The 13,172-nt window shown below is 39.3% G+C and overlaps 2 protein-coding genes across 11 annotated transcripts; both read left to right on the top strand.

The window, feature by feature from the left end:
• LOC109720616 (chloride channel protein CLC-e) lies at positions 17-9,372 on the top strand. Of its 10 annotated transcripts, none has more exons than XR_002219006.1 (9): positions 17-465; positions 1,333-1,720; positions 2,732-2,932; positions 3,515-3,984; positions 6,970-7,491; positions 7,720-7,940; positions 8,317-8,474; positions 8,553-8,621; positions 9,046-9,372. XR_002219006.1 is itself a non-coding variant. In XM_020247853.1 (7 exons), the coding sequence occupies exons 1-7, from the start codon at positions 76-78 to the stop codon at positions 8,375-8,377; spliced, it is 2,253 nt and encodes a 750-aa protein (XP_020103442.1). In that variant the 5' UTR covers positions 17-75; the 3' UTR covers positions 8,378-8,759. The 10 variants fall into 10 exon arrangements, 1 of the variants encoding a protein (XP_020103442.1); XR_002219005.1 differs by having other exon boundaries at positions 8,999-9,372; XR_002219004.1 differs by having other exon boundaries at positions 8,553-8,650.
• On the top strand, positions 10,275-12,198 carry LOC109720618. Its single transcript, XM_020247855.1, has 2 exons — positions 10,275-10,766; positions 11,116-12,198. Exon 2 carries the CDS (start codon positions 11,202-11,204, stop codon positions 12,123-12,125), a length of 924 nt encoding a protein of 307 aa, XP_020103444.1. The 5' UTR covers positions 10,275-10,766; positions 11,116-11,201; the 3' UTR covers positions 12,126-12,198.

Here is a 13,172-nt window from a genome sequence, read left to right as displayed (position 1 = left end):
TNCCTCACTCTCTCTCTCTCTCTCTCTCTCTCTCTCTCTCTCTCTCCCTCTCCGTTTTGCTTCGTCCCTCCTCCAATGGCGATGGCCCTGGCAACGGCAATCTCCACCTCCTCATTCTCCTCTAATTATCGCCGCATCTTCCTCATGCCCACTCCTCCTCCGATCCCCTTCCTCCACCTCCGCCGCCGCCGCCGCCGCCGCCGCCGCCGCCGCCAACGCCGCCTCTCGTGTCTCCCCTCCGGCGACCCCGCCGAGCTCCGATTCCCCGCCCCTCCAAACCCTAACGACGAGGATGCGGATTTGCGGGAGCGATTCGTACGCACCACCTCCGCCACCGCCGCTGCCACCACCGGAGGAGGAGGAGGAGGAGGAGGAGGATCGGCCAGCGCAAGGGATTTCGTCACCCTCGGCGCTTGCGCCGTTGGCCTCCTCACCGGCCTCGGAGTCGTCTTCTTCAACATCGCCGTATCATCCTAACCCTCTCTCTCATCATCCTAACTAAAAAATCTAAAATTATCGTGTTCAGAGTAGGTTCACGTCTATCGCATTCAATATGACTAGGAATTTACGTAAGAGGTGATTGTGAATTTGGTCCTTGAAGTTTGCTCTAGATTCTGCCAAAAATTCTGGTATTGCAGTGATAAGGCACGAAGATTGAAATAAGCACCCGATCCTCTGAAAGAAAGTTAAAGTTTGATCTTGATTTTAAGTTCCTCTGCACAGAGTTTTAGTTGAAGCATTTAGTTGCTGAAGTTTGATCCTGATCTCAGTTTTATACTAGTACCTAAAGTTATCGTGTACAGAGTATGTTTATTGAGTCTGATCACGCCTATCACACTCAACATGATTAGGAATTTACGTGAGAGGTAATTGTGCATTGGTTCCTTGAATTTGTTCTGGATTCTGCCAAAAATGCTGATTACGCATTGGTAAGGCACGAGGGTTGAAGCCAAGCGGCGGATCGTCCATAACAAAAAACAAGTTTGATCTGGATTTTAAATTCCTCCACGGAGTTTTAGTTGCAGCATTTAGTCACTGAAGTTCGATCCCGATCTCAGTTTCATACTAGGATTTCTCAAAGTTTGTAGAGATGAGAGGTTGAAGCTAAATGTAACAGGAAAGTGACGTAATGCAGCAGTTGAAATTTTGAATATCTAGGCTGAAAGTTATTTATTATAACTATTTTTGTCTTAGATGTTTTGGAATCATACGTCATGCATGATACTTGATAGTTATAGCACTAATAAATTCAATTATTACCATTTTAATCTGTAGAAATAGAATGCCATATGAGATACTCCACCCCTTTAGTGTTTTACTCGTTTACGCTAGGTTGATGAAATTCGTGATGTCTTTTGGGACGGGATACCATTGCGAGGAGCCTCATGGTTGAGGGAGGAGCCCATTGAGGAAGTTTGGCCGAGAGTGATACTAGTACCCGTCTGCGGGGGCGTAATAGTTGGCATCTTGAACAGCGCACGGAGCGCTTTAAAGAACTCTTCTGACGGTGTAGTGTCTAAACTGAAGGGCACTCTTGAACCATTCTTGAAAGCAGTAGCTGCTTCTGTCACTCTGGGAACCGGGAACTCGTTAGGTCCCGAGGGTCCTAGTGTCGAGATAGGATCTTCAATAGCCAAAGGTGTTGGCCGTGTCTTCCAGTGGGATGGTGGGAAGAAATTGTCTCTCGTGGCAGCTGGATCAGCAGCTGGAATCTCATCAGGTTAGTTCTTTTCTCTTGTTTTATGCTTATGTTGTGCATATTTGGCCAGGCTACTGATTCTACTTCTGCTTTAGAGAGAATCTATTGCGGGCATGTTAACATAGTGCTTCTCTAAATAGCACTAACACAACAATTCTCGAACCACAGTATCCTATAGCAGGGCCAACCATACCATAGTACTTGACTTGTTAGAGGAGATAAATCCGTTTTGATGCATGAGAAAACATGTTAAGGTGTATATAGTACTAGGGTTGTTTCATTGCTATATTTTGACGAGCATGTTTCTTCAATTTTCCATGCTTCACATTTCATTTTTACTCTCTTCATCCTATATATTTATGTTCTCATAGTAAATTTAATTCTAATCAAGTCTACAGACATTCTATGGCATCATAAATGAAGAACAAATTTAGCAAGATTTTATTTATCAAGTTTTTGAAATCTGGAAATTTTCAAATTTTAAGTATTATACTTGTCCACAGGGTTCATGCATTTACCACACAGCATTTTGTCCCACTCATAGGATATGCTCCCTAAAATAGTGTTTTACTCATAGAGTACAACCACATATGTTTAGATCTGTAAAACTGGCTGTGCGGAGTGCATTTACCACAAAAATTGTTAGCGATCAAGTCGTAGTAATCAAGTCGTGGGAGTATAGATCAGCTTGTCTCTTATTATGACGATGGTTGTTAAACATTCTCCCTGCTTTTATTTGCAAACATGATTCATGATTGATCAAGCCTTGAAGTTGTATTAATTAGTTATTCTAGCTGCATTTAGTTAAGGTATTCATTTTTGTTTCAAGCAGTGAGATAATGGACAAGGAACTACATTTATTTCACTTTTCCCTCATTATGCTCTCGTTGAGTGGGTTCCGAGTTTGGCTGCCCGTCTTGTTTTCCCGCTCCTACATGATTTTTTCCCCCCTCTCTGTTTCTTTAATAACATCCAGATTTGTTATCTAATGTCATTCTACTTAAAATTTCAGGTGATTGCTTTGTATTTTAGGTTTTAGCGCAGCGGTCGCTGGGTGCTTCTTTGCTGTTGAATCCGTCTTGTGGCCCTCGTCATCAGAGTCGTCCTCTTCCATCTCAAATTCAACACCGATGGTGATACTAAGTTCAGTCATAGCATCCGTGGTTTCAGAAATCGGTCTTGGTTCTGATCCTGCTTTCAAAGTTCCCGATTATGATTTTCGTTCTCCAAGTGGTATATTTCTTTCTCTTGAATGGATATACATACTTTGTATTGCTGTAGGGGTCTGAACTCTAGGCTCAAATAGAGGCATACAGGAATATAACTGTCAATACTGCCGGGCACTCTGGTTGTTTAATTTCGGGTGCATCTAATTATAGAATCGTTCCAGACCTCAGAAATACCATGCCCAAAGTCGACTAAATATTTGATATTTGTCCGCTTTCTAAATTTGTTATGCTGAAAGTCTGGCTGACAATATCCTACAGCTCTCAGTTACCAGTTACATATGAAGGAACCTGCATTTCTGCAGCTGAAAAGTGGGTGAAGTCGTTTAGTTGAAATCGCTGTTAAAATAGATAGGATACCCAATTAATAAATAAGTCAAAAAAAAAATCAAAAGTCGAGGGTGCGTTGATTAAAGGAAAAAAAAAAAAGGTTTGGGATTCTGTTTGAAAATGGCCTATTTCTAAGGCGTGCTCCATGCATCTTAAAAACAACTTACTTTAAAATGTAATTTATTATTAGTTCTCTTTTCTCATGATTCTTGGAGCTTGCCAAAGTTCTGAAGATGCTATCACGATTTGCTTTATGCAGAGCTTCCTCTCTATCTTTTGCTGGGCATCCTTTGTGGACTGGTGTCGGTAACCTTATCTGCATGCACGTCGGTTACTCTTGAGGTAGTTGAAAATGTGCAACGTACAACAGGAATACCGAAGGCCGTACTTCCCGCAATGGGCGGTCTAACTGCCGGCTTGATAGCTTTGGCATATCCCGAGGTCCTCTACTGGGGCTTTGAGAATGTTGATGTTCTGTTGGAATCACGACCACTTGCAAATGATGGTCTATCTGCCGGAATATTGCTTGAGTTGATTGGCGTAAAGATCGTCGCGACATCTTTGAGCAGGGCTTCTGGATTGGTGGGGGGCTACTATGCACCATCCCTTTTTATAGGCGCAGCAACGGGCATGGCATATGGAAAGTTTATGATGTCTGCATTTGGCGGCCCTGATCCGCTGTTTCATCTACCTCTGTTAGAAGTGGTGTCGCCTCAAGCATATGGTCTGGTAACATTTCTATCAAAATAAACATAATTTTCTTTTCTGTGTCGAAAGCTCCTCTTCTTATCTTGCTTTCTAGCTTGTGTTCTTCTAACGAATCCTTCTGATCCGTATGAATGGGTTAAGTTTGGAAACTATGAGCTATACAGATAAGCAATTATTTTTTTTCTTTATGTTATTAAAAGTAAGGGATAATTGTCTATATACCCTTCATACGCTCGGATATATCCGATCTACCCCTGCTTTTTTTTTCTTTCTAAAATGCCCCTCATATGTTACACCGTTATTCTAAAATACCCCTGCAGTTATCCTCTGTTAGCTTAACTCGGGTTAAACATGGGTTAAATGTATACTAGAGTTAAAATCTAAATAAAATACCTATTTTGCTCCTATCATATTATACTAATTCCTTAAGTTATCCTCCTCATCCTCTTCGTCATTCTCCCTCTATCGTCGTCCCCAACCCCGACCCCAACCCCATCGTCGCGGAGAGGACGGCGACCCCTTCGACCCCCTGCTCCACCTTCCCCCGCCCTGCCCTCGACTCCCTCCTGTCCCTCCGCGAAGTTGTCCTCTCCAGGCACTTCCGCTGGGGCGACCACCTCCGCCCCTTGGTCCCCTCCCCGCGCGCCTCCACCGCCGCCAACTTCTCCGCCCTTTCGAAGGGCAAGCTCCGTGCCCTCCAGGAGCTCCTCCATTTCAGGACCGGCTCCTCCACGAGCTCCTCCTCCGCTGCTCTCGTCGTCATCGTCCTCCTCCTCCGCCGTCTTGGCCGGCGCCGGGAGCAAGAGGGCTGCAGGCGACGATCTCATCTCGCCCGAGGCCGTCCGCGTGCCGGAAGCAAGAGGGCGCGGTGTTGCGCGCGGAGGGGAGCAGCGTGTGCGCGGTCCACGAGGCCAGTTTGGCCTCGTGGACCGGATGAGAGGGAGGTCCACGGTGGACCTCCCTCTCATTATATATATAAATAAATATATAAATTTTTAAATATATAACTCTTATATATTATTAATATATATTTATTATAATTTTAAAATATTTAATCTATATATAAAAATTATAATAATAATATATCTAGTATTAATTATTATATATTTATTATATAGCTGAATTTTTTATTCCGAAATTTTAATTGGTGAACGTATAATATCCGTATAAATCACGTATCTGAAATAATTGCCGAATTCATTTTTTAGCCGTATTTTTCAACTAATTTAAAAATTAAAAGACGAATTATATCTGTACCGAATTTTTACCGAATCAGAATTAACTAACTATACCTCTAGCCGAATCCGAATCCGAATTAGCTGAATTTTTTATCCCGAAATTTTAATTGGTGAACATATAATATCCGTATAAATCACGTATCTGAAATAATTGCTGAATTCGTTTTTTAGCCGTATTTTTCAACTAATTTAAAAATTAAAAGACGAATTATATCTGTACCGAATTTTTACCGAATCCGAATTAACTAACTATACCTCTAATCACCAAGGTTGGTTTAGCTGCGATCGATCTCATCTGTTCATCAGCTCGCTCCCGACGTGCTTTATTAATTAATTGATATTTAAAGGGCAAATTAAAAAAGTATTTACTATATATGAAGGGTATATAAGAAAAGTTAGTTACGGTACAAAGGGTATATTGAAATGGGCAAAATGGTAATTTTTTAGAGATAACGGCAGCTCACTGACGGAACTTAACTACAGGGGTATATTAGAAAGACTTGGAACATAAGAAGGGTATTTTCAATATTAGCCTTCTAAGAGGGGTAAAAAAAAAAACCGGAAATTTTTCGGGGGTATATAGGCAATTGCCCCTAAAAGTAAACTGTCATATTCTTCTTTTTCTTTTTTCGGTATTTGATTCTCAAATCTTCATCCTAGCCACTCTGTGCTTTTATGTATTAGATTAATTAATACAAGATAAAATTGCGCAGATCTAACCTGAACATTAATTAATTTTGAAATGAATATACTTTAAAAAAAATTAAACAAAGTACCTAGTAAAGTTTTGACTACCTAACCTTTATAATTTATTGTTTTAGAAAAACGTTTCGAACTATTGTTTGAACGCAATAATTTACATCAAAAGATGTTACAGAATGTTTCCTTAAATTAGAGAATATTCATAAAAAATGTTAAAATACCGTCAAATTCTGACCATAGTTAGTTAATTCGGATTCGGCAAAAATTCGGTACGGGTATAATTCGGATAAAATTCGTCTTCTAATTTTTAAATTCGTTGAAAAATACGGCTAAAAACGGATTCATCAATTATTCGGATACGTGATTTATTCGGATATTATACGTTTACCAATTAAAAAATCGGGATAAAAAATTCGGCTATTAAATTAAATTTTTTTCTCTCAAGATTTATGCTATTAGCATAAATATTCATATCTTTTACAAATATAGGAATAAATAGCTACAAAATTAAGATAATTAAGTAAAAATTTGAAAAGAAATTTTTTTTTTTTTTTTTTTTGGTCTTAGGCGAGGTGTTTGGAAAGATTTTTTTTTTTTTTTTTTTTTGTAGTTTACTGTTTTGGGCCAGCCGGCCCAAGAGTGCATGCGGGAGCAGCGGGACTGCGGGAGCGCGTGCGGGAGCGCGTGCGGGAGCGCGTGCAGGCGCGGGCAGGCGCGTGCGCGATCTGTTTTTTTTCGCCGAATAATTCGGCTCGCCGAATAATATGCGAACACGTATTTTTACTCAAAAAATTCCCTTTTTTTTCTGAATTTTTGGAAAAAATTCGAAAATAGCCGTTTAATTCGGGTTTTAAAAAATTCGCGAATAATTCGCGAATTAACTAACTATGATTCTGACTGGAGATGCCTAAATCAAACATACAGTAAGGGTAGGTGTGAGTATAGTTTAAGGTAAAGTCTATACATTTTTACCTTAATACAACTATCTAAGCATCCGGGTGCAACGGTAATAGACTTTATCCTGACGTAAACTCGCATTCACTTTTCAAGTCAATCTTCTTCACAGGTAGGCATGGCTGCGACTCTTGCTGGAGTATGTCAAGTGCCTTTGACATCCGTGCTGCTTCTATTTGAGCTAACACAGGACTATCGCATAGTTTTGCCACTGCTTGGAGCCGTTGGTTTGTCATCATGGATCTCATCAAGACAAACCAGAAAAAAGGCTAGCAAGGATAAGTCAGATTCCTCGAATGCAGAAGCCCTCAGAAGTCAACAACCAAAACCAGAACAGGAAAAAGATGACGTTGCTGAGTTGTGTAAGCTCGAGAGCTCTCTTTGTGTGTATGACGATGGCGAAGTTGGATACAGTGATTTGGCAGAGAGTCTCACTGTTGCACAAGCTATGAAGACTAAATATGTTTCTGTCACTATGGAGACTCCGGTAGTTGAAGCAGTCACTCTAATGCTTGCAGAGAAACAATCGTTTGTGATGATAACCGACGACGATAACTTCCTACGGGGATTGTTAACGCTCGAAGACATTGAAGATTTCGGCAGAATCGCAGTGACTGAATTTGCGATACCTATGGTAAGAGTTAGCTTCCGATTCTCACTATCAGTTTCAACCTTTTCTGTCTGATCTATTATGTTCAGCAAATGCGAGTGTTGATGACATCATCTTTCATTTTTGGAAATTTATTAATGAATGATGAAAAAACAAAGGCGGAATGGTGCTTAAACAGGAAACTGGATGCTTATTCGGACTCCTTTTCTCATTTTCCTTATTTTAATTACTATCTAATGCTTTTTCAACCAGGTAGAGGACACGCTGATATGTCACGTCTGCAAAATAAAAGGCGATAAGTGGAAAAGCGCATGGATTGGAACACCCGACATGACGCTTTCTACCGCCGAAAGGATCATGGATTTGCGCAGGGTGAATCAGCTCCCTGTTGTTGTATCACAGCACATAAATGGAGAAAGTAAAGGGTACCTAATCGGTTTGATCGACCGTGAATGTATCAGCATCGCCTGCAAGTAAGAATACAATCTTATACTGGAGTTTTTAGGTAAAGATTTATGGGAGGCCCTGAACTATAAACCATTTTGAAACACACCCCTAAAATACAATTTTTGTTGATTGACTCCCCATTTGTGGATTCCTTTATGATTAGCAGCCCCATTAGCTATGATCCATTGAGAGGCGTCAGTAAAAGTAAATCCCAAATCATTTGACAAAAATAACTAAAATCAAAGCATAAAGGTTGAGAGGTGTCAATGGAAAAAGTAGGAATTTAGGTTCTATTTCAAAGCGGCGTTTGTATATTTTTATCAGATGTTTATAGTCCTGTTCGATTTTGAGCCTTGTTTCGTTTACGCTATCATTTACGTTTCGATTTGTATCGTAATGCAGAGCTGCTGCAGCAAAAGAATTTCTTGGCCGGCTCCCTGCTATTACAAGTCCAAAGCAATAGCAGGCGAAAGGGAACTGCGATGCCATGTCGACAGAGAATCGCAGCTCATTCCGCAAGCACGCGAGCAATCATACAGAATCACAAATGATGCCTCGAAGTACACACCGAGCTTTTATTTGAGGGTGCAAATCATGTATATAACTTTCGATTACGAAAACCCCCCCTGCATTTGCAGATTTCGAGCCCTTCTGAATTCGAAGCACCAGTTACAGTTCTGATCCCAAAGTGAGAGAACTCGATGCAGGTCTCATTCTCTACACATCCCTAAATTTGGTGCGCAGCTAATTTCTCTCAATTTTTATTCGGACCGCGGCATATAATAGTGATGCTTTATTCATGAATTTCTTTTTTATGATATTCAACATCCAGCATTTTGATATTATTTTTTAAGGTTAATTTCATACAGGTTCCTGCAAAGATATCAAATAGCAAACATATCTACAAAACTTAAGTTATCTGCTTTATCCCTTTGAAAATTCTTTGGTTTGTTAATATATCCCTTAAAAAGTTTTAGTTCGTGCATATATATTCTTGCTGTTTGATTCACCCTTATTTTTTTAATAGTGGGTGTGTAAAATGACTTTTTTTTTTTTTTTTTTACAAATTTGTCTCTGCAAAAAGTTATCTTCTTTCTTTCTTTCGTCTCGCCTTCACCGCCGCACGTGCAGCGTATCTCATTTTTGCCGCGACCGAGAGAATCGCCTTCGACACCGCCGCTGCCGCCACCGTCGTAGGTTTCACCATCGCCGTGGATAAAGAGGAGAGGGTGAAAAAGATGACGAAATAAAAGGTAAAAAAGTTATTTTACTCTTTAGCTAACTGTGGTTAGTTTGTTTAACTCATGGTTATCAAAATTTTATATACAGAAGAATATATTTGCAAACATAATGAATTTTCGAAAATCTAATAACTTAAGTTTTGTAGGGATATATTTGTTATTTGATATCTTTGTTAGGCATCATATATAATTATCCCTATTTTTTATTTATGAGTTCCATGAGTTTGTTTGTCACCCTCGTTCATTGCATCTAAAAGGAAAATTTTTGAACTGGTCCGGTTTGATTTTTCTCTTTAAAATTTCATCCCCATGAATGATGGTCTACGAACAAGCTCAAAATATTTAATAATAAATATATAACAAAAGAAAATTGTATCGTAGTACTGTTGTAGTAATGATTTATTTTTATTAATAGATTTGAAAAGATATTCCAATTATTAAAATAGTGTTTCAAAAAATATATTTGCAAAATTAGGTTTATGCCAGAAATAAATTGCAGCCTTTTAAATACGGTAAATCATTCATCCATTTCTTTTAAAAGAGCTCTTTTCAGGATGGTTAAATTATAAAAAGTTCTTCTGTAAATATTTGTTTTTTTACTTTTTCTTTCTTTTCAAAAATCTATATTTTGCGTTTTTAAAATTTAAAAAATATTTTTAGGGAGGCACGGTGATAATGGATTGGACAAATTGAGCAAATTGCTTTTACTTATTCTATAAGAAAAAAATAAAATGTTTAATATATGAAAGGTATTTTCGGTATGAATTATAAAAAATGAACGGAATAGTACTAGAAACCTGACGGAGGAGGGCTAAATGTAATAATTTGAAAACGTTGAGAGAGTAAAATATAGATTTTTAAAAGTTAAAGAGGAAAAATAAAAAAGCAGATATTTATAAATTTTTTTTTTTTATAATTTAGCCTATTAACCGTTTGGTTTGGAAATAGGGGTAGGGATAGGCCTTTATTCCTCCTTTTATATCCAAACGCTAATTTTTTATTTGAGAATAGTAGTTCTCGGTTATTCCCACCAACACCTTCATTTTCTATATAAAATTTTCTAATATTTTTCTTATTTTCGGGAACAACCTAATTTTCATCCAAACGCTATTTTTTTTATCCCCATACTTGTACCTATTCCTGTAATAGCTAGTTCTTGCTTATATCCGAACCAAACGGTAAATTAATTAAATAGGATTTAATACTGTATACTTTTCGAAATTCGAATATTGTAACATATATATAAGTTTGGTAGAAATATCGTTTTCTAGATATAATAAATCATTCATTATTATTTAGGTCTAATTTTACATATACAAATATCGACCGCCTATTGTAAAAATAATAGTAAAAAATCTCTATTAAGCGCACTCGCCCAAAACAAAACCCCTGTAGTAATCCAGAACTTGAGGGACTTTCTTGCAAAATGTCCCTCCCCACTTCTCGCTTATCTTCTTCTTCTTCTTCTTCTTCTTCACCGATCAAAACCCCCCTACACACCAAATTTCGTCTCTCTCTCTCTCTCTCTCTCTCTCTCTCTCTCTCTCTCTCCATCTTCGCCATTGATGACCTGGGAAACACGAGGAGAGCACAACGCACAAGATCAAAAAGGTGAGCTCTCTCTCTCTCTCTCTCTCTCTCTCTCTCTTCCACCCTAGGTTTGTTTTTTTTTTGGATCTCTATGTAGGTTGATCCGTAAAAATGGAATAATTGTTATTGTTCTGTTTTAGCTTCGATTTTGATGATCCATGCACACTAAGATTCATTTTGTAACTTTAGAAATCTCATCAATAAATAGGCTCACATAATATTTATTTGGGGCGATTCGATTGCTTACAAAATCGTATCCTCCTTTCATATCTACTTTTATATAAAAAAATAATAAATTTGTTCATTATTCCGGAATAATCAAAAATAAAAAATAAGATTTTGATCGAAATATATTATTATTCTTTGGCAGAATAATAACAATAATAATAATAACAAGATTTTGAGAGGTACAAGCGTGGTAATCATTTCTAATTTATTGAAATAACAACGACGAGAATGATGACAACGATGACTATGAGCACTGGCCGGCCTCCGGCGATCACCGGAATAAGAGAAACGGCGAATTCCGGCCTCTCCGGCACCACCCCGTCGACCTACGCCCGGCGCCTCTCCCGCCTCCTTGAGCTTCGCGGGGCGGTGCCGGTCCCCTTCCCGACCGTCGTCGTCGAGCCCACCCCCTCCACCCTCGCCGCCATCCGGCCATACCTTCTTCCCGGAGCCCTCGACTCCTTCGCCGCCATCGCCTTCACCTCCCGCATCGGCATCTCGTCCTTCGCGCTTGCCCTCGAAGAAGCACCGCCGCCACCCGCTCCGCCGCTCTCCGGCTCCAAAGATGAGCCCCTCGTCATCGCGGCGCTCGGAAAGGACGCCGAGGTCCTCCGCGAGGGTGATCTCCTCTCGAAGTTGTGCCGGAGTCCTAGCATGGTCAAAATTCTCGTGCCGGAGATCGCCTCCCCGGCGGAGTTGGTGAATTCGCTCGGAGACGGATTCGGGAGGATGGTTTTGTGCCCCGTCCCGACCGTAGTCGATCTTCGAGAGCCGCCGGTGATCCCGGAGTTTTTGAATCACTTAAAGGCGGCGGGATGGGTTGTAGTTAGGGTTTCGGCTTACGAGACTCGGTGGGCGGGGCCAGGGTGCGTGGCGGAGATGGTGAGAACTGAAATAGGGGATTCGCCGGATGCCATAGTGTTCACGAGCTCGGCGGAGGTCGAGGGGCTGGTCAAGGGGTTAGAGGCGGCGGGGTGCGATTGGGGGACGATGAGGCGAAGATGGCCGGAGATGCTGGTCGCGGCGCACGGGCCGGTGACCGCCGAAGGGGTGGAGAGGTTTGGGATCGGCGTGGATGTAGTCGGCGCGAGCTTTGATAGCTTCGACGGAGTGTTAGATGCTCTCGCATTGAAATTTCTTGATCAAAAATAAAAAATTTGCAAGAATCTTAGAAAACAGAACCAACTGTCCTCAGCGCAAGTGACAAATGGATTGATGGTTGGTACTCGAGGTCTCAAGTTCGAATCCTAGTTGATTCACATTTTCAGCTAAGTTTATTTTTTTAAAAATAAATGAAACGTGTAGTATGTTATCTTCCTGTCAAAAAAAAAAAAAATAATGAGTTTAAATAGAACTTTCAAACTCAATCATCAAATTTTATGAGCCCAATGTGTGTTGACTAAGAAGGTTCATCCACAAAATAAAATTGTATCTAAAATACACACACACACACACCCAATGTGTGTTGACTATGAAGGTTCATCCACAAAATAAAATTGTATTTAAAATACACACACACACACAAAGACGGACAAGACTGTAAGAATTGAAGGAAAAGGATAAAGAAATTTGAAAAAAAAAAAAATGAGACATAAATTTTATTAAAAAAATTAACTTGCCCTCCTAAAATTAAAATTTATAATATTTTAATTTTTATTATAAAGGACTTTTATGTAATTTTTAAAAAATTAGGGGGGCCATGGCCACTGTGGGCCCCTCAATGGCTCAGTCCCTGCTGGTATATAAATCGAAAGGCAAAAATATGGAACTTGAACTACATGCCATTTTAATCCGATTATCTGATCTTTAAAAATTTTTATTTAGTAGCAAAAATTGAGTGCCTTATTGTTTTTCAAAATTTCAAAAGTATCTTATTTATTGATGATTTAAAAGAATTTCTCTAAATATTTTCATTTTGTTTCTAGGGGTTACTAACGAATTGGATTTTAGAAGGGTATTTTGGTAATTTCAAGATAAATTTAAAAATTTTGAGTAATAATAATAAGGGTTAAATAAGTGAAAGCTCCTTACTATAAAGTGTCATTTTGTATAATTTATACCTATTTCTATCCGCGAGTTTATTATCAACTTATCATGCCACTTGGATTAGAAGGTTGTCAATCATATGTTATATTTTAATAGATTACTAATAATTTTAATTGATAAAATAATTATATGTCACGCCCTGCGTTTCTCGTT

The sequence above is a fragment of the Ananas comosus genome, linkage group 14 (assembly GCF_001540865.1).
Source record: "Ananas comosus cultivar F153 linkage group 14, ASM154086v1, whole genome shotgun sequence".
Lineage (NCBI taxonomy): Eukaryota > Viridiplantae > Streptophyta > Magnoliopsida > Poales > Bromeliaceae > Ananas > Ananas comosus.
The sequence above is the reverse complement of the archived record's forward strand: the minus strand, read 5'-3'. Positions and strand labels throughout refer to the sequence as shown.